Here is a 20828-nt window from a genome sequence, read left to right as displayed (position 1 = left end):
TTTTGAGTGAACTTTAGAGCTTATTTTGAGATTTGTTTGGGAGAGATTACCGTGATTTACAGAATGTAGGTCTCTGTGAAATTGATACGCTTGAAAAACAGGGAAGGAAGTAAGATCTTTAGCGTGATTCCTGGATGGAAGAATCTTTCCTTGCGTGTATCTCTAATTTTCGGTTACTTTTGGTAAGTGTCTAATTTTGGGCTGGCGGTTGGTAAGTTTGAGTTTAAATTGGCTATTTCTGTACTTTTCCCAATACAATAATGCAAGTTGTAGAAGACACATTTCCCGATCCCAACAACCCTGCAACACAAGATTATAAATTTTGCGGGCTAGCCACTTTATGGATCAACTTTTGAAAAAATAGTTAGCGTTTAAAATTTTTGTTGTGTTATGAAAATAATTATAATGTGGATGCCCATTTATTACTCTGCTATAGATAATCTTCCTGAAGAAGATTATTCATTTGGTACTCTATTGAAGTTTATCTACAAGCAATTGATTCATGCAGGTTGCTAGCAACTCAATGAAATAATTTGCAGCAACTTCTTATTAAACATGCAGGTTGCAAGCAGCTCATGCAGACAGTTTACACGCAGCTCAAGAAAAGCCTCACAATTGCTTCCTGAAAAGCCTCGCAATTGCTTCCTTTATTCTATAAATAAAGGAGTTTTCAGTTCATTATGTACACCAGTTTGAAGTTGAATAATATATCGGTTTCTCTCTATACTTGTCTTTACTTTATAGTCTTTATTTTATAACACGTTATCAGCACGAGACTCTGCATCTCGAGCAAATACTTTGAAAGTATCAGAGGTATAAACGTTTTTTTCTAAATAATGTCAAATATTTCTAAACTTGAATTTATAGCCCTGGATATATCGGGAAAAAGCTACATGTCTTGGGTGCTTGATGCTGAAATTCATCTTGATGCGATGGGTCTGGCAGACACCATCAAAAACAAAAATTAGGCATCAAATCAAGACCGTATCAAAGCAATGATATTCATATGCCATCACCTTAATGAGGGCTTGGAAATTGAATATCTTACTGTTAAAGATCCAGTCATACTATGGAATAATTTGAAAGATAGGTATGACCACCTGAAGATGGTCGTTCTTCCACAGACACGATATGATTGGACTCTTTTAAGGCTACAAGATTTTAAATCTATCAGTGAGTATAATTCTGCTATGTTCAGAATTATTTCTCAATTGAAATTATATGGTGATAATATTACTGATCATGATATGTTGGAGAAAACTTTCACCACTTTTCATGCCTCGAATATGCTCCTGTAGCAGCAATATCGAGAGATGGTATTCAAAAATTATTCTGAACTTATCTCACATTTTCTTGTAGCCGAGCAACATAATGGGTTATCAATGAAAAATCATGAAAGCCGACCTATTGGTTCTTGTCCATTCCCTTAAACGAATGAGACGAACTTCAACCAAACTAAGTGTGGAAGAGGTCGTGGCCCCAATAGTGGCCATGGCCGTGGTCGGGAAGAAACTATAATCATGGTAATAATAATGCACCAAAGAACCCTCCTCACCACCAGTAGTGGAAAAGGAAGGAACAAAGCATGAAGCGGTGCAAGCAACAAATGCAGAAAATGCATGTTATAGATGTGAAGGAAAAGGCATTGGTCATGTACTTGTCGTACGCCAAAGCACCTGGTTGAGCTTTATCTAGCCTCCCTGAAGAAGACGGCGAAAAATGCTTAAGCAAATTTTATTTCTGAAAATAATTTAGACTTCATGCATTTGGATGTAGCTAATTACTTTACATTCTCGGAAGGAGAAACAAGTCATGTGATCAGTGATGAATATGTAAAAATATAAATATTTTAATTTTGGTTGTTTGTAGTAGATAGTATGGTTATGTAATTGTTGTACATAAATAAAAAGTTATGCTTTGATAATGATGTTTACTATAATATATTTTGTTTATGTCATTTTGAAGAATATGGATAATTCCCAAATTATATTTGGATCAAATACCAACCATGAAGATATTTGTGTAATTGATAGTGGAACAACTCATGCCATATTCAAAGATCATAAATACTTTTCTTATTTGAATAAGAAAAAAGTAAATGTTTCAACAATTTCTGGTAATATAAGTTTGATTGAAGATTCCAGAAGAGCCACTACATTTCTGTCTAAGGGAACAAAATTATAGACAATGCATTGTTCTCCTCCAAGCCCCGAAGAAACTTGTTGAGTTTTATAGATATCTACCGAAATGGGTATCATGTTGAGATGATAGATGAAATGAATATGGAATATCTCTGTATTACAAAGAATGTTTCTGGGCAAAAGTGCACTGCAGAAAATTTACCAACTTTATCTTGTGGCTTATACTATTCAAAGATTAGTACAGTTGAAGCACACTCTATCGTAAACCAGAAGTTTATTGATTCAAATACTTTTGTGCTTTGGCATGGCCGTTGGGCCATCCTGGATCAATAATGATGAGACGAATTACTGAGAATTCGAGTGAGTATCCACTAAAGAACCTGAAGATTCTTACAAATAATGATTTTTCTTGTGATGCTTGTTATCAAGGCAAAATGATCACTAGACCATCACCAATGAAGGTTGGCATCGAATCCCCTATTTTTTTAGAACGTATACATGGGAATATATGTGGACCTATTCACCCACAAAGTGGATTGTTTAGATATTTTATGGTCCTAATAGATAAGTCTTCAAGATGGTCTCATGTGTGCCTACTATCATCTCACAACCTGGCGTTTGCAAAGCTATTAGCCCAAATAATTCGATTAAGGGCACAATTCCCAGATTATCCTATAGAGGCTATTCGCCTTGATAATGCTGGAGAGTTCTCATCTCAAACTTTTAATGATTATTTTCTATCAGTTGGGATAAAAGTTGAACATCCAGTAACTTATATTCATACTCAAAATGGGCTTGCAGAGTCATTTATTAAACGCATGCAATTGACAGCAAGACCACTACTTATGAAAACAAAATTTTTCACTACTGTTTGGGGCCATGCTATCTTGCATGAAGCATCACTTATCCGTCTCAGACTGACACATTATAATAAGTATTCTATGTACCCCTATATGTAATCAGGAGATCCAGAAGATCATCCATTTACAAAATATAGCAAATCAAATGCCTGATGCATTTACTGATTTGAAAATGATAACTAAGCTACATATCCCTGCATAAAATATGTCTGTCCGAATTGATATTCTAGAAGGACCATCTACTAGCATGAGAGCTAATGAACATAAAGCACGCTTGAAGCGTGGTAGGCCTTTGGGTTCTAAGGATCGAAATCATTGAAAATTAAAATCGACAAATTATCAAAATGATACTATAAAGGGATCTCCTGAAGAGACCCAAGATATGATTAGTTATAAGATTCCTAAAGAAATAAATGAACCCGAGACTCAAGTGAGCGAGAGACTTTTAATAAGTTCTACTATTGATGGGATTAATTTAAATCGATCTGAAATAGTGGTGGATAATATTTTTGCATATAATGTTGCACTTAACATTATGCAAGATAGTGAGGATTTTGAACCTCGAACTGTCGAATAATGTTGACAAATATCCGATTGGCCAAAATGCAAGAGGTAATTCAATCAGAATTGAGCGCACTTGCTGAAAGGGAGGTATTTGGACCAATAGTCCAAACACATGCTGGTATAAAAACAGTTGGTCATAAATGAGTTTTTGTGCGAAAAAAATGACAAAAATAAAGTTGAAAGATACAATGCTCGCCTTGTCGCACAAGGATTCTCACAACGACATGTAGTCGATTATGAAGAAATATATTCACCCGTTATGAATGCCATAACATTTTGATATCTCATTAGTTTAGCCTTATGTAAAAGGCTTGAGATACATCTGATGGGCGTGGTTACATGAAAATCCCTAAAGTATTTAAAATGTCTGAAGCAAATTCAAAATCTCGAGAAATGTATTCAATGAGATTACAAATATCTTTGTACGGTTTAAAGCAATCTGGGCGCATGTGGTATTTGCCTTAGTGAATATTTGTTGAAAGAGGGTTACATAAAAGATGTTATTTGTCCATGTATTTTTATAAATAAAATGGCATCAGAATTTGTTATACTTGCTGTTTATGTTGATGACATAAATCTTGTTGGAACTCCAGAAGAGCTCCAAAAGGTAATTAAATATCTTAAGAAAGAGTTTGAGGTGAAAGATCTTGGAAAGACAAAACTTTGTCTTGGTCTGCAAATTGAACATTTAGCAGACGAGATCTTTATACATCAATCTGCCTAAACAAAAAGGGTCTTAAAACGCTTTTACATGAACAAAGCGCACCCATTGAGTACACCAATGGTTGTTCGATCACTTGAAGTGAATAAGGACTCGTTCCGACCCCCAAAAGAGGATGAGGAACTCCTTGGTCCTGAAACACCCTATCTCAGTGCAATTGGTGCACTTATGTATCTTGTTAATGCTACAAGACCCGACATAACACTGTCTGTTAATTTACTAGTAAGATATAACTCTTATCCTACACAGAGACATTGGAATGAGATTAAGCATATTTTGCGATATTTAATGGGAACTCTTGATATAGTTTTATGTTTTTGCTAACAAAGGTAGTGAAAAATTTGTTGGTTATGCAGATGCATGTTATTTATCTGATCCCTATAAAGCTCGGTCTCAAACCGGGTACGTTTACATGTGGAGGTACTGTCATATCATGACACTCCACAAAGCAATCTTTTGTTGCTACTTCTTCAAATCATGCCGAGATAATAGCTATTCATGAAGCAAGTAGGGAATGCGTATGGTTGAGATCAGTGATTCATTTTATTAAAGAAAAATGTGATTTGGAATGTGATAAAAGATCCATAATTTTATACTTTCACCAAAATTATTCTACACACATGATCTTCATAAAAATGGTGACTTCGATGTGCAACAAATTCGTTCAAGTGACAATCCAACAAATTTGTTCACTAAATCTTTGCCAACTTCAACTTTTGAGAAGATGGTATACAAGATTGGAATGCGGAAACTCAAATATTTGGAACAAGATTTTTATTAGGGGGAGTGAAATACGCGTTGTACTCTTTTTTCCTTTCTAAGATTTTTCGCATGGGGTTTTTCTTGCAAGGTTTTTAATGAGGCAGTTAGAATTGCGCATTACTAAATATGTGTACTCTTTTTCCTTCACTATGATTTTTTTCACTGGGTTTTCCCTAGTAAGGTTTTAACGAGGCACAATATATTTTAATGAACATCCAAGGAGGAGTGTTATAAAAATAATTATAATGTGGATGTCCATTTATTACTCAGCTATAGATAATCTTCCTGAAGAAGCTTATCCGTTTGTACTCTATTGAAGTTTATCTACAAGCAGTTGATGCAGGCAAGTTGCAAGCAACTCAATGAAATGATTTGCAACAACTTCTTATTAAACATGCAAGTTACAAGCAGCTTATGCAAACATCTTACAAGCAACTCAAGAAAAGCCTCGCACCTGCTTCATGAAAAGCCTCGTAGCTGCTTCCTTTTTTCTATAAATAGAGCAGTTTTCAGTTTATTATGTAAATTAGTTTGAAGTTGAATAATATATTAGTTTCTCTCTATACTTGTCTTTACTTTACAGTCTTATTTTATAATATGTTGAAAGTAGTCACTTTTAATCCGAAAATACTGTGATAATATTATGAATTTCGAATTTTAATAAGTGAAAAATCCAAAAGACACTATTATGATTTAAAACAATTGGCTATTTTCATGACTTTTGAATTTAAGGCTATTTTTTAATTATTAATCCGAAAAAATAGAATTTTTGTTTCCCCCTAATCTCTGTTAGAAGCATCCCACGCTCTGATCACTAAGCATCCTCTAATTTTTTTTCTCTCTAAACTAACCGAAGATGAAAATACAAATTATAACCCTAGTTTCGTGAACTCTAAATAAGTCAATTCATTTTAATGCGTAAAAAAATTAAATACGCAAATATATAATTAGGGCGGCATTTAACTAATTATAGTAATTCTTAAGACTTCTATTACTAGCCTATTTCGGAAAGTATGTTGAAAGGGGAAAAAACAACAATTTTCATCTATCCCCACCAAACTTCTAAAGCCCTTTCCTTCTCTCTTATTTAAACCCCCTTCTAATCAAACCACAGATTCTCACTTCCCTTTGTGGACTTTGGAGTTGGACACGACAACTGTTCCCTTTCAAACATTATTATAACAATTCTACAAAAAATCAATTTCCTAATCTCCCCTTTTCCCCACACCATAATCAACCTACCTTTTCCCCCAATTTCACCCTCTCCAAAAGGTGCCCTACTTACCTCTCGCTTTTAGGGTTTTTTTAGCATCAATTTCATCTGCAATTGGGTGTTCCTTTTGGTTTGATCATCTATAGGTCTGAACTGCGATGGAGTCTGAGGATGATATGCACGATGCTAATGATATGGAGTCGGTGGATGAGGATTTCTACAGTGACGGTGATGGCTATGGCGGTGCTGCGCTGGATAGTGACGGTGATGATGCTGATTATGATTTTATGGGTAATGAATCCGATGATTCCAATGACCAAGCTGTCAATCGCTCCCAGGTTTGGGCCCGTTATATTCCAATGCTTATCACTACTTCTTGTAACTTTCTGAAATTGTTATGTAGAGCAGTAAGATTAAGATGAGGGGTTATTGGAATTGGGGTCTTTGATTTGATTTGGTTGTGTATTTCAGTATGAAGCTTGCCCCTTTACTGTACACCTCGTATATGGGGATAGGATAATAGCGTGCGTGACTCCAAAATTTACTCTTCTTCCTTGTCTTAAACTGTGGAAATGCACCACATGATGAACGAGTAGATGATCTTGCTTGATGGATTGCGGATTATGATGGGTCCCAATGTTACTTTTTGTGTCTGTGTATTTCCAAGTGAATTTCACTATAAAGCCTGCACCTTTATTGTATCCTCGAACATGGGGATAGAATAATTGCGCCGTGTGACTTCAAAAGTTACTCTTTTTTATTCTCTAAACTATGGAAAGGCATTGCGTGATGAACAAGTAGACAATCCTGATTGATGGGGTTATGGACTTTGATGAGTTCTGATGTTATGGTTTATGTAATTTTATTTTGGACAATGTTCCAACTTTTTAAAGTAATTAGTATATGGTTTGTAGCTTAAATGAACAGTCTATTGGAATCCCAATGAACAGTGAATTGCTGTGTCAGCTATATGTACTTGCTTGTTTTTGTTTTTGATTCTGGTGTAAGTGTGGGACAACTGTATATTCTTAGCTAGTAATCACTTTGATGTGCTACAAAGGGGCTTCTCCTGGGCTAGAGTTGATTTATGACAGCTTCGATGTGTTAGAAGTAGCTTCTCTTAATTTAGGCTCCGATATGTGAGAATTCGCATTTTACCTGTGCTATTTTTGTTTGGTTTCTCCTTCTTCTTAGTCATTAATACCTCTTCGGTTTTGTATTCACATGCTGCTGTTGCAATTTGCAGAAAAATTATACTGTCTTGAAGGAAGAAGATATACGTCAACGGCAGGAAGACGATATAACGACAATTTCTGCTCTTCTGTCCTTACAAAGAGAAGCTGCCTGTATACTACTTCGACGTTATAACTGGTAACCTGATCTTTTTTCCCTTTACGTAGCAACTTAATAGTTATTCTGTGTGCCTTTGGAATTTGGATGCTATTGCTTGTATTGACATGTTTCTCTAGCTTTGACTTGATGAATATCTTTGGAAATGTTAATGGTGCATCATCCTATGCTCTTGTGCTTTCCACTTGTATATGAGTTATGATGGACTTGGTTTTTGGTTTTCCTCCTGCTTGACTTGTTTTTAAAAAGACTAAAACTATGATGATTTTAGGAGTGTGAACAAGGTGCATGAGGAGTGGTTTGCTGATGAAGAAAGAGTTCGCAAGTCTGTCGGTTTGTTGGAGAAGCCTGTTATCCATCTCTCAAAAGTTAAGGAAGTAAGTTCTCTACTATGTTTGCAGAGACGGATGCAATTTTTAGCCAAATGATCAATGATTGCTTGATACTTCTTTCTCTTCCTGGTGACCCAAATCTATATATATTGCTTATTTCACCAAGATATCCTCTTGGCAGGTGGCGTGTGGGATTTGCTTTGACAATTTTCCTCCTGATGGCATAAGATCTCTTAAGTGTGGTCATCCTTTTTGTACTACTTGCTGGAAAGGTTTGTTTCTTGTGGAAGCTTTTGGCCCACCTATACTTTTGCTTTTGCTCTGAAATTGAAGGAAGTGGCTAAATTTTCATGCGCTTTGAGGTTTATTATCCGGTTATTTGTTTTCATTTCTTTTCCCGGGTTAAAAATCCTTCTTTGTTGAAAAGTGTAGCCATCTGTACGTGCAAACCCTAGAAGCTTGGTACTAGTTTTACTTTCCAGATTGTGTCAAGCTAGTAGTAACCATGACCTGTGTATCAATTAAGTATGCACATCTTAAGATCTATTGTCTGGTCATCTTGGAAAAGTGGTGAAGCCCTTGTATTACCAAGCAGCAATCTAGTTTCTACTTCCACTTCATTGATGCACGTGAGGGTGTCAAATATCAGCTTTATAAATGCTACCGGGGTGGCAACTTAGTGTGAGCAATATGTTGAAATGGTGTGTGTGGATCATTTAGGGAGCAATATAAAATTTTGATGCACGTGAGGGTGTCAAATGTCAGATTTTTGAATACTGCCATGCTGGCAACATAGTGTGAGCAATATGGTGAAGTGGGGCATTTATTTTCTTGTCTAATGGTTTTGTCCTTGTTCTGGCAGCTTACATTACCACATCCATTAATGACGGCCCTGGATGCTTAACACTGCGGTGCCCTGACCCATCATGTGATGCTGCCATTGGTCAAAATATGATTGATACGTTGGCATCTGGCGAAGATAAGGACAAGTACTATCGTTACCTTCTTAGATCCTATATTGAAGACAATAGAAAGGTAGGTATCTAATGCCTGCCAGGTTAGTGTGTTCTTAATGCTAGGAAAATTAAGCTATGTTGCTCGGACTCTCCAAAGATGTTTTCGGGTACGTGTCAGATCCTTCAAAAGTAGTGTATTTTTGGAGGATCCGACACGGGTGCGGCAACATTTTGGAGAGTCCACGTAACATAGAAATTAAGGCAAGGCCGTGCATTGAGCTCAGATTGAAAGGTCTCATGTGCTTCTCACATGAGGTCAAAGTTTGGTTTTTAATGAGCTAGGCATATTACGTTGGACATTGCACCATGGTGCAAAAGGATTATTTGTGCATCAATATGTTGTCCATGAATTTGAGTCTCTCATATCACAGGAGAGGTGCTTGTTTAGTTTGCTCACTCACTCTGTATGCATTTATTTATTCAGCATGCGATGAGGAAAATTACTAATTTAGTTGCCATTACTTTATCAAGACTGTGACCAGGAACAATGCCATAATCAACTAATGGATGCTTTTGAGAACTTGCATAGTTCAGATTCTTTTGTTCTACCAGTGATTATTTGGTTGAACCATTGATGAAGTAACGATATGCTCCGTGTGAATTACTCACATATTCTTCTGAATTATATTTATCCGCTGGCCTAAGATTTTCCTTTCGAAGTGGTTATGCTTCTTTTCTACTTCTGTAAGCACATATATATGTGTATATATATGTATATGTATATGTTGAAACAAAGGCAGGAATGAGGTGAATCTGGTAGAGGACCTGCATAACAATTGTAATGGGAACGACATCTGTCTAATTGGCTAATTCTTGTATGTTTCTAAGCGAGATAGTTGCTTAGAGTTCAGTGCTTTTGTCCTGCATTATTTTGGTGATAAGTAGCAACACTAACTACAAATCTCTTGGTCTTTTATCTCACTTATACATACTTTTGCTTCTCCTGCTCTCTTTCACTCTTCCATTTTTGTTTCTGGCTTTTGCATTTTTTTTCTATCTAATATTCAAGATAAGCAATAGTTTGTACATGTTCTTTGCAGTTTTTGCTGCCTTCTGGTATAGATGATCTGTTTTTGCATGAACTTTCTAGTAATGATGTATACATGTAGTATAGGGGATATCCCTTCACATTTATAAATTAATTGATGCTGCCATCTCTGCTGAGTAGTTTGGATCTTCCATGGAGTACTTAAATTATCATTGGCTGTTATATATCACATTGTATTGACATGTCTTTTTTTTTTTTGGGTCGCGAGGGTTCTTCCCATCACTGTTGATTATTTGCCTTATTGGTAGGAGTGTAATATCTTTGTTTACCTTGTTTTCTGTAGACAAAATGGTGTCCTGCCCCAGGTTGTGATTCTGCAGTAGAGTACGATCTTGGAAGTGGAAGCTATGACGTTACTTGCGGTTGTTCCTTCAGTTTTTGTTGGAATGTAAGACTCATCAATTTTTTATTAGCTTTATCTTTTAGTTCATGAGACCGTCATTCTTACTCTTTCATTGTTCCCTTGCAGTGTACAGAAGAGGCTCATCGGCCCGTGGACTGTGATACCGTGTCCAAATGGATTTTGAAAAACAGTGCCGAGTCAGAAAATATGAATTGGTAAGTATTTATCTTATGCTCAGTGTGCGCTCTTATTTCGTCTATTGATATCTCTGTTAGTATTTGATGAATGGGAATTTTTTGTTCTTGAGAAAAAAAAAAACAGAGAGCTTCTGTTTCTTTTTGGTGTTTGTTTGGGTAATATATTTGTGCAGTTTAAAGCTGTTGTATTTGATGGTTTGCCTTCTGTTGTTCCTCTCCAGAATGATTAATCTTTTCTGTTTTAGATCAGTACCAAGAGTACTCGCTCCTTTTAATTGTATGTAATAGTGCTTTTGTGGTCACAAAATTTGAGAAAGAAAGGAAGACCATTGGCACATCAAAATATATAGTATAACATACCAAAACTACCTTTAGAAACTTGTGGTTTTCAACATGTCATGTTAAGGGTAAACTAAGAATTTTAAAATTAAAGAGTATTCAAATATAGCAAGGTGTTAATCTTTGTGAAATAGACTAAAACGGAAAGGGTTTCATATAAAGTGGAATAGAGGAGCATAATACCACTTATAGGGGGGAGGGATACTTAGCTGGTGACTAGGTAAACATGTGACACAAGGGTTGGTGAATGATCAATATTTTATTACTCCCTCTATCCCAATTTATGTGACGGTATTTGATTGGGCCCGGAGTTTAAGAAAGAAAGGAAGACTTTCGAAACTTGTGGTCTAAAATGAGCCGTAGATATTTGTCTGCCTATAAAATGATAAAATGGGCAACTTATCAAAAAATATTGTTACTAATTACTAAATACAGAAAGGTGTCCTTTTTGGGACTGACTAAAAGGAAAGATGTCACATAAATTGGGGTGAAGAGAGTAGTATATATAAACGAGTACAAGAAGTTTTCATCGTCCTCACAGGGACAGTTATGACCTTTGCCAATAGCATCAAAAGGTGGTGTGTGACGACACCTAGCAACTATCTGAATGTTTTCTCAAATGTTTAGATAGGGGCACCACGTCATTGCTTTTCTCCTTATTTTTCTCTCTTTTTCTCCAATCTTGAAACTTCCATAGCTTCACTTCCCAGTGGCTGTTCCTTCTGGAAAATTGCAGCAATGCGCTAATCAAGCCTTTTTGCTCCACAACCCCTGATCAAGCTTTGAATATGGTTGTAAAATGATAAACATAACATATGCTTATGTAAGAATGGATACCGTTCTATATAGAAAATAATAAATATATAAGAAAAAATACTTTTTCCTTCCTGAGCCTAGGGTCTACCGGAAACAACCTCTCTGCCTAAAAAGCCAGGGTAAGGTCTGCGTACACTCTACCTTCCCCTCCCAGACCCCGATTGTGGGACTACACTGGGTTTTTTGTTGTTATTTCTCTACAACAACAACAAACAACTATAGATCAGTCCCAAACAAGTTGGGGCGGCAATATGAATCCTCATTCCTTACATTTAGCTCACCATTCTTATTTCACTAAAACCATAAATATGTTTCTATTGAGTTTACATATATAATATTTACTCTTATATATGCAATTTCTCTTAGAGCATATACTTTTAAATAAGAACAAAAATAATTAGAAATTCTATATACGACCTCCATTTTATTTTATGTGGCGGGAATTGGAATACAAGGGTCAACTAATTTAACTTTGTTTTGAAATAAAACTTACATATTTAGAACTACATAAAAAGTACTATAGGTCACGATAGTCGATAATAAAAAATACTTGTATATGAAAAATTGGTCAAATAAATATCTCTTTAACTCTTTAAATAGTAATAGTGCCACATAAGGCGGAATAAAGGGGGTAACAAAGATTTTCAGTTATTAAAGTAAATTCAATCATAGAGTTACATATGACACTGATATTCTCTACACACAAAAGATATGGGTGATTTTCACTAATAGGCTGCTTTCGTGCGACTGTTTAAGTTTTGACACCGTTTAGATAAGTTGTACAAAAATTGCTTGCTTTCTGCAAGTTCTGGGCAGATAGTTAGAAGTTCTAATGGATGAACAAACTTGCATCAGGACTTGTGCAAAGCTTTTTAAAACTTATTTTTTGTTTGTTTAAGGCGAAATAGAAAAATTGGGGAAAGATATGAACTAATTTTAATTGTTGTATATTGCATACTTTTATATAAAACATCTGATATTTATAGTCAAATTTGAACTAATTTTTGAATTTCTTTGGGTCTTTTTTTTTCAACGCAATCCTTGGAGTCCAGATAGGTTTTTCCAGGAACAAATGTCAATACAGGGCAAATTAAGGCTAACGAAATATAACTGATTATGCACACATAGTTAGAAAACAACTTCGCTCCTCCATGTTATACATTTTATCGACTAAATATGAAATAATTGTAATTGCTCATTTATCTGAAAATCACAACCAAAGGCAAAATTTTAAGCTGACTATCAAAGAATCAAATATTACAATTTTAAATAGCAAAAAACTGAATCAAAAGAAAGAGCAACTACCATGATACAATGTTGCAATATTACAACTTAGTGTATATCTCTTAAAATCTATGTATGTATTGAATTTATAGTTTTAGTCTAACAACAATTCTAATTTATTGCATGCACTAAGCATGGGCTAAAGGTCACTAGTCATTTGTATACTTGTACTAATCAACCAATGGACTTCTATCTTATTTTTGATTTAGAACATGAAATATTGAAGCTTTGAAGAAGCTCATGTCCTTGTAAAAAAACGAAGAAGCCCTGTCTAATGAACCATTATGATAGCTTAAGAAAAAAGAAAAGTAGACTTATAAAAAGGATATCTTTCCAAGGAGGACCAGATCAATCCCCTCCCTAAAAGCTAGTTGCCTTTTGAATTCATATAGCTAGGAAAAATATTTTGGATGTAAATAATGTCGTGCAATTTTATCTCTTGATGTGGTTTTTCTGCAGTACCTTCTTCGTACTCTACTAATGAAATATATGATTTATCTACTTTTCCAAAAAAAAATAATGTGGTGCAACTTCTTAGTTTTGTCGACTCTTTATCTTATACATAAGAACCAGTTTTTATAAGTTTGCATTTCTGGATGCCTTATCATTGAAACCATTACCTGCCCCCCCTCTCTCCCGCACAAAAAAAAAAATGTTGAGTAGAGTTCATCATAAAATAGAAGAGAAATAGTAGTTTTGGATAGTGTTTTTTTCCTTGCGGTGGACCAGAGAGCATGGGATATTCATACTGAGGTATTTTTAGAACAGCCTAATAAGGAGAGAGGGTGGTGACATTCCTCTCTCACTATGAATCTGAAGAGCACTTATGAAGTTGCACAAAAAGCTTCATCGGTTGTTCTCACTGATGAATCCTTTTAAAACAAATGATTTTCGAAATAAGTAGGAATGCATCTCTTTTTGCATGAGCAGCAGCATAGCGAGCCATTTAACAGTTGATAGTACAGGGAAAAAAGAAGGAAGTCGATGTCAGTGGTACTTCATCTTTAAAATGCATGAAAAGACATCAATCATCTGTTACTTCAGTTCCCCAGCTCCTGGAGGCATATCACTGTGTGAAACATGTTCGGACTTCATTTGATAATGCTGATGTGTAGAAGACGTGATGCAAGGTTGAAAATTAGAAGAGGCAGAGGAGTGGGTATAACATGAGAAGCAACTCGGGGGCTTATGAGGATCATTTGGAAGGAAAGACATAGGGGAGCTTCTGGAGAACTCGAACATTCTCTCCCACAAGCTGGTGGGACTTTTTTTTGTCTTTCTCTACACTTTAGGAGGACTTTATGTGCCAATTACTACAGACAACTATGAATAAAGATTTAGGCTTTCGATTATTAACAAGCTCTTCCCTTGCTGTTGAGACAATGATGCTAATATAGTAGAAAAAATATGATTATGTTCAACCGTTGTCTCGATGTCAAGGAAACTTGGTCTTGAAGTGTATGAACTGTCTATCTAAAAGAATAAGTTATTAGAGCTATGTTGCTCGAATATGCTGCCGCACCCGTGTTGGATCCTCCAAAAAGCATTGGTTTCGGAGGATCCGACACACACTTGGCGGTATTTTTGAAGATTCTGAGCAGCTTAGCATTTTTGTTTGTTTTAGTTTGTCACCACGATCCCAGACGCGTGGTTTGGTTTTATTGGGTCAAACACGTGGAAATATTTTGCTGATCGATTGCAAAGGGACTCCAATTCACATCTTCTTTGCTCTAGTATCATGTTGATGTACATGAACCGTCTCATCTGAAAGCTTAAGTTGATACTTGATAGAGATAGAACACTTGTATTTTTATTATATGTCTACAACACTTAATAATTGTGATATATATTGTCAACAGAGTGGATAACGTGTTATACTGATCTATATATTTTGTTCAGTGTTTCTTGTTATCCACTGCAGTTTGGGTTGAAATCGTTTTGGTTAATATGCTGAGATCTTACACTTATTAGATCCCAAATAAAAACAGGCTTGTTTGTCTGACATTTAACTTTTCTTTTGTGGTGATTTCAGGATCTTGGCTAATTCCAAGCCCTGTCCGAAGTGCAAGCGGCCAATTGAAAAGAACCAAGGGTGTATGCACATGACTTGTACGCCACCATGTAAATTTGAGTTTTGCTGGTAAGACTTTGACACCTAGACCTATTCTGTACATTAGACTGCTCTTTCTTGAACTTCACTACCTACCTTGTACTCTTTTTGTGGGAGCGCAAAAGAAAAGAAACATATTTATCAACGAACATGTCTTGAGGTTCTACATGATGAAAAGTTTAGGGTGATTTTCGTCGAAAATTATTCTAGGGCATTCATTGGGCTTACTTTTTCAGGGATTTTCCTTGTTTGTTATACATGTTAAAGTAGATGATCACCGGATATACTCATTTTGAAATATGTGGTTACCCAAAGGTCCTTACTCGTGTATTATATCTCGTAGGTTATGTCTTGGTGCGTGGTCAGACCATGGTGAAAGGACTGGTGGATTTTATGCATGTAATCGCTATGAATCAGCAAAACAAGAGGGTGTGGTGAGTTGATTTTTCTGGTTTGTGCATAAATGAATTCTAGTTTATTATTTTACAACCTATTCTTTGAATTTGGGTTTGTTGTAATTGTTGATCCTGAACGTAATAGATGATGTCCTATATACTCATGTATACGTTGTTGCATATAGTATGATGAAGCCGAGAGGAGGAGAGAGATGGCCAAAAACTCTCTGGAGAGATACACGCATTACTACGAACGTTGGGCAACCAACCAATCGGTATGAATAACTCTGTTTGGCTAAAGATTTTCAGTTCTTGTTTATGTGTATAAAAAACGAAGGGTATTTCTCTAGTTGGTTTTATATGTTAGTACTTCCTTTTTCTCTAATCATCGATTTCACCCAATATCCATGGACATTTTTTAATTATTAGTCTTTGAGACTGACTGCTAAAGGAAACTGATAAAGAAGGGGGATATCTTTTTCCTAAATGTCCTTAATGTTGGCCTAAAGGTCTAGTTGGCTCCCCAATGTTCTAGGTTGGGTTGCAGGATACAAAAATGTAGTATGTGAGTCTGCTCCTATACTTTTGTGCCGCATCTTTTAGTCATTAGAACCTGTGAGAGGTGTTTGCCAACTGGATAGGTTTTTGCATCTCTATAGAATTGAAGCAGAAACCATGTTGACACAATGAAAAGGAAACAAGTGAATTTGACGAGTTGTAAAAATCGGAGCTTGACAGTCCACCATGGTCTATAGTGTTAATAACACCAAAATGAATTACAAATACTTGTACTATTCATTTGTAGGCACATCTGCGTTCTGTTTATGCATGTCAAGGGAGTTTGATTCTTGTTGATTTTAAGGTCTCACACCCATAGTAACAGTCGGTCTGCTAATCATCATTCGCCTGTTGAAGCTTCTAAACCTCTCTAACCACCCATACAGATGTCCGTGTCTGGGGCTGTCTGGACCATGTCAAAGGGTTTGCTACCAGCTATGAGATACATTTTTCTTTGCCTAGACCAATTTTAATCCAATCACCTTTCCTTTGATTGTATCAAAACTCAGCTTAATCAAATTATCATGCCTTGTTTGCCGGAGATTTGCAGTTGGCCGAAACATCTCTCTATGAACATTTAAACCTGTCAGTGTTGGTTGAAGCTGCACCAATATTCTGTAGCCCTTTGTGCATGGGGAAGATCTGTTATGGAGTGTGAGAGGAGGATTAGGGTTACGTGGTATTTACCCTGTTTGCTGCTGCTTTCCAGTTCTCCTCTTTGTAGATACTGGAATTGAAATTCCCTATCTACAGTTTCCTTTTGGAATTATTGATGATTGATGCCTAGAATAGAAATGAGATTATCGGCTGATGCCATTGATTTTTATCTCTTGTGGGCGCTCTCTTCTTCTACTGTTTTCTGGAAACAGATTATACACTTCTTGAAAATGGTGACACATGCATTGATTTGTGAAATTGAAAGTTCCTCTTGATGTTGTATACTTCTCGATAATGGTGAAACTTACATTAATTTGTGAATTGGAGTTTACGTTCACTTTTTTGTAAACCTAATATTCCTTGTTTTCCTAATGGCAGTCGAGGCAAAAAGCAATGGCAGATCTGCATCAAATGCAAACTGTTCATGTAAGTAATGATATCTGCCACATCCAACAGTTATTCTTGCTATGATGGGGTACTTTTTTCGCTTATGTGAAGATACTTGAAACTGGGGTGCAGTCGTAAATTTGATCTAGAATCTATCAAGTGTGGCTGTTGTTTGATTTGATCTTGGTTTGCTGTAGGATCAGTGTGCATTACTAATGTACTACTTGGTTTTGATTTATTTTTGATACCTGGTTGTGATTTAGCTCCACTTACTATACACAGGCTAATGAAATGACATCGTAAGAGTCTCAATGCTGAATAATTTGTTTGCTGGAAAAGAGTCTTTTTTTCTCTGCTCTAGTTTATCTCTCAAGGCATAACATTTGTTTTTCGTTGTGATGTCTATTCAAATATGTGTTTAATGTTAGCTTTTGGTTTATCTCTGCAGCTTGAAAAGCTTAGTGAAATACAGTGCCAACCCGAGTCACAGTTGAAGTTCATTTTAGAATCCTGTCAACAGGTGAACACTGCAATCTTCTTCTTCTTCTTCTTCTTCACATTTACATAAGTTATTCAAAATTGCATTCCTCTGAACAATAAGAATTTATAATATGACTTCCCTGGGAATCATTTCATGGTTGGCCTTATCCACATTGGCTTTTCACCCTCGATGTGGTACATGTGCCTGTATGTAGGGAATCATCAGCCTCATCCCATTCCCTGTTTTGAATTGGAATCATCAGCCTCATCCCATTCCCTGTTTTGAATTGGTTGTACTACACTGGCCTCCTTATCCATGATAATGGATGAGGGCGAGGGGAATTGTCTTTCAAAGATAAGTCCTGGCACCATACATCCGGGGTTGGGGATTCGTCTTTCAAGGTTAAGTTTCTGCATCACATCAAATGAAATTTGGATCTGGTCCCTTTTGAGTAATACTTTCTTTCTGTCACATTCCTTTCCATATGCTCCTCTCATGAGGTTGCAAATCCAGATGAAAGACATGGAAATAGTTTCTATTTATAGACGGTTTTTGCAAGAATAATTTTCATCCATAGGGCTTCCCATTCGTATGCAATTCTCTACAGCTGTTTCCCGATAAAAGGGTTTGGTTGGAAATGAGTAATATGTGAATGCCTAAACCTACTCATTGGGATACCTAAACTTTTTGATATTGGCAAGCTCATAGTTTTATTTATAGGATATTTTAAGTTGGACATTATCATTCGGTAATCAGTAGTTGATGCTTTAGTTATTCTGAACTTTGGAATTGTTCTTTTATCGGGGCTTGTAATATGGAGCAATTGATGTTTCCCTTTATAAATTGCAGATAGTTGAATGTAGGAGAGTGTTAAAATGGACTTATGCATATGGATACTACCTACCCGAACAGGAGCATGCAAAAAGGCAGTTTTTTGAGTACTTACAAGGTATTTAAAGATTTGATCATCTGTTTTGCTTGTCCTTGATCATCTACAGTGAACTTGTCTCATGCTTCTGTTTCTTTCTTGTATGCGACAATCTGTACAGGTGAGGCAGAGGCTGGTTTAGAGAGGCTTCATCAATGTGCTGAAAAGGAACTCCAAACTTACCTTAATGCTACAGGACCGTCCAAGGATTTCAATGATTTTCGTACGAAGCTCGCTGGTCTAACAAGGTAATTTATCTGACAGATTTGCCTAGAAGCATTAAATATGGAGATTTCTTCAGCTAAGAGTTACTCTGCTGAATTAATTCATGAGTTCTCGTTTAATAGTTTTACTTAAATGTGATTGTTATCGAAGATAGCATAGTCCAGGTATATGATTCAGCTTTTGAGAAGTGGAAGTGTTTTCCCTCGTGGTTATTAAATTTACTTGTGCACTTGCAGTCCCTAGGCTGCAGAGCAAATAGGTAGGAGGTTTAGGCTGGTCCAATGATGGTTGATAGTCTTGGTGGGTTGTGATGGGTCATGAGTGGCGGTGCTTCGATTTGCTTTTGGGAGAATTATTGTTTGCGAGTAATTTCTTGATCAGCCTAGATTCATTCAGACTTGGGAAGCATTTGATAGCTACATTGCATAAGGGAGAATTACAATCTTGCCCGAATTGGTTAAATACCGTTTATCATCTCATGTTTGCTAAATGATTTTAAGGTTGAGATGTCTCATTGCTAGTTTGATCCTGCGTTTTATTTGCAATTGGATCACAGTTGGGGCAAGATGAATCTCTAGGCTGGAGGCGGAGAACTAAATGAGCAGATAGATGAGGATGTTAGAGGAGAGAACAAATTAGGGGTTAGAGTGGTGGAATGGCTTGTGCATACAAGATCTAACCATTTATGCTTTCTCAGGCTAACTCCTGCCTTTACATAAATGATCGGATATATTATTACTCTGAAGTTCTTGTTAAGCAATTATGCCATATGCTCAGATAATCTCCTTCAGATGTTACCATTTTAACGCATGTGTAACAGTATTGTCAAAGGTGCATGTGGCACACCTAAGTCCTCAAGCTAGATGCAAAAGTAGGCTGAGTGCTTTGCCTCACTTAGTGTAGCGCTTTAGTTCAAGTTCAAGCATCTAATCACTAAAGTGTGTTTCTCTTCACCCATGAGCACATTTTTGAATAGGGCATCGCTAAACGATAACTATTTCATTTAATTGAAAAATTTAACTCTTTTCTTTATATAATTCTTCATGTTAAGAATTATTGATCTTGAGTTATGCATAAAATTATTATTCTTTTTTTGTTTGCGATTTCTTTCATTAAAACGTCGCTTTAATTTGAGTTTTTCTTTTAAACCCTAAATAGACCTGAAAACCCCTTTTTCTCTTTTTACCTCCGATAACACTACTGTGTAACGAACTTATTTGATGTGGTCCCCCCTCTCCTGTGGAAGTCTGCCTCTCGAACATGTGGAAGAGATAGATGATTTTGTGCATGATAGTTCGTATTGATATATTAACATTTTAATGACCAGCTGTTTTTCTGTAATTGCAACAGTGTTACCCGAAATTACTTTGAGAATCTGGTTAGAGCACTGGAGAATGGTCTTGCAGATGTGGATTCCCAAGGTGCTTGTAGTAAGGCACCCAGCTCAAAGAACGTAGCTGGGAGCAGCAAGGCCAAAGGAGGTGGTAGGGGTAAGAGCTCCACTCGGACATGAGACTCAAGCGAATACTTGGATGACTATATACTTGGATGTTCAGATGGGATATGTTAAAAACGGATACTCACAAGAGGCAAACGAGGGGTTGATGATTCTCTAATTGAAGCCAATTGTCAGAGAATAGCATAGAGGTAAAAAAGATCCCCTGAAAATGAAGTTTGCTCTTGTGCATCTTCAAGGGGAAACTAATGGTTTTGTTTGTAAATAGTCTGTGATAGTTAGGTGCAGGACTATCAACTCATCTCTTTCAGGGGAAGTGGGCAGTGGCTACAAACATAACTGTGCTGTTGTTCTTTCTGGTGACTTGTGTATAAGGGTTCCTTGTGTGTATATAATGATATGTGCTGCTTATATATTGTTATTGGAATGCAGATAATCCTTTCACTATTTGAGTAGCATGTCAGTATTTTTAACTGATCTCAGGTCTGCTCATATAACCCGAAAATGTTTTCGGAGAATGACTTGTTTTTTGCCTCTGAAAATATCACACTTAAACTTTTTTCACTATTATAGTAAAGTGATTATAATAGTAAAGTGACGAAGCTTTATCTACTATAGCAATAAAGTCAATTCTACTCATTAAGG

The 20828-nt window shown here is 36.2% G+C and overlaps 1 protein-coding gene across 1 annotated transcript; it reads left to right on the top strand.

Moving 5' to 3' along the window:
- The first annotated feature begins 6158 nt into the window (after positions 1 to 6158).
- On the top strand, positions 6159 to 20630 carry LOC104085970 (probable E3 ubiquitin-protein ligase ARI7). Its single transcript, XM_009590098.4, has 16 exons — positions 6159 to 6320; positions 6408 to 6599; positions 7508 to 7632; positions 7883 to 7988; positions 8125 to 8215; positions 8806 to 8978; positions 10291 to 10395; positions 10477 to 10565; positions 15019 to 15126; positions 15440 to 15530; positions 15677 to 15766; positions 17085 to 17132; positions 17542 to 17613; positions 18424 to 18523; positions 18624 to 18750; positions 20078 to 20630. The coding sequence occupies exons 2-16, from the start codon at positions 6420 to 6422 to the stop codon at positions 20238 to 20240; spliced, it is 1668 nt and encodes a 555-aa protein (XP_009588393.1). The 5' UTR covers positions 6159 to 6320; positions 6408 to 6419; the 3' UTR covers positions 20241 to 20630.
- Positions 20631 to 20828: the final 198 nt, after the last annotated feature.

This window comes from Nicotiana tomentosiformis, chromosome 6, assembly GCF_000390325.3.
Source record: "Nicotiana tomentosiformis chromosome 6, ASM39032v3, whole genome shotgun sequence".
Lineage (NCBI taxonomy): Eukaryota > Viridiplantae > Streptophyta > Magnoliopsida > Solanales > Solanaceae > Nicotiana > Nicotiana tomentosiformis.
The sequence above is the reverse complement of the archived record's forward strand: the minus strand, read 5'-3'. Positions and strand labels throughout refer to the sequence as shown.

Coding starts and splice junctions, on each gene's coding strand:
- LOC104085970 (XM_009590098.4), top strand. CDS start 6,420: ATGGAGTCTGAGGATGATATGCACGATGCTAATGATATGGAGTCGGTG. Junction 7,633..7,882: donor CTACTTCGACGTTATAACTG/GTAACCTGATCT, acceptor TGATGATTTTAG/GAGTGTGAACAAGGTGCATG. Junction 17,614..18,423: donor TTTTAGAATCCTGTCAACAG/GTGAACACTGCA, acceptor TATAAATTGCAG/ATAGTTGAATGTAGGAGAGT.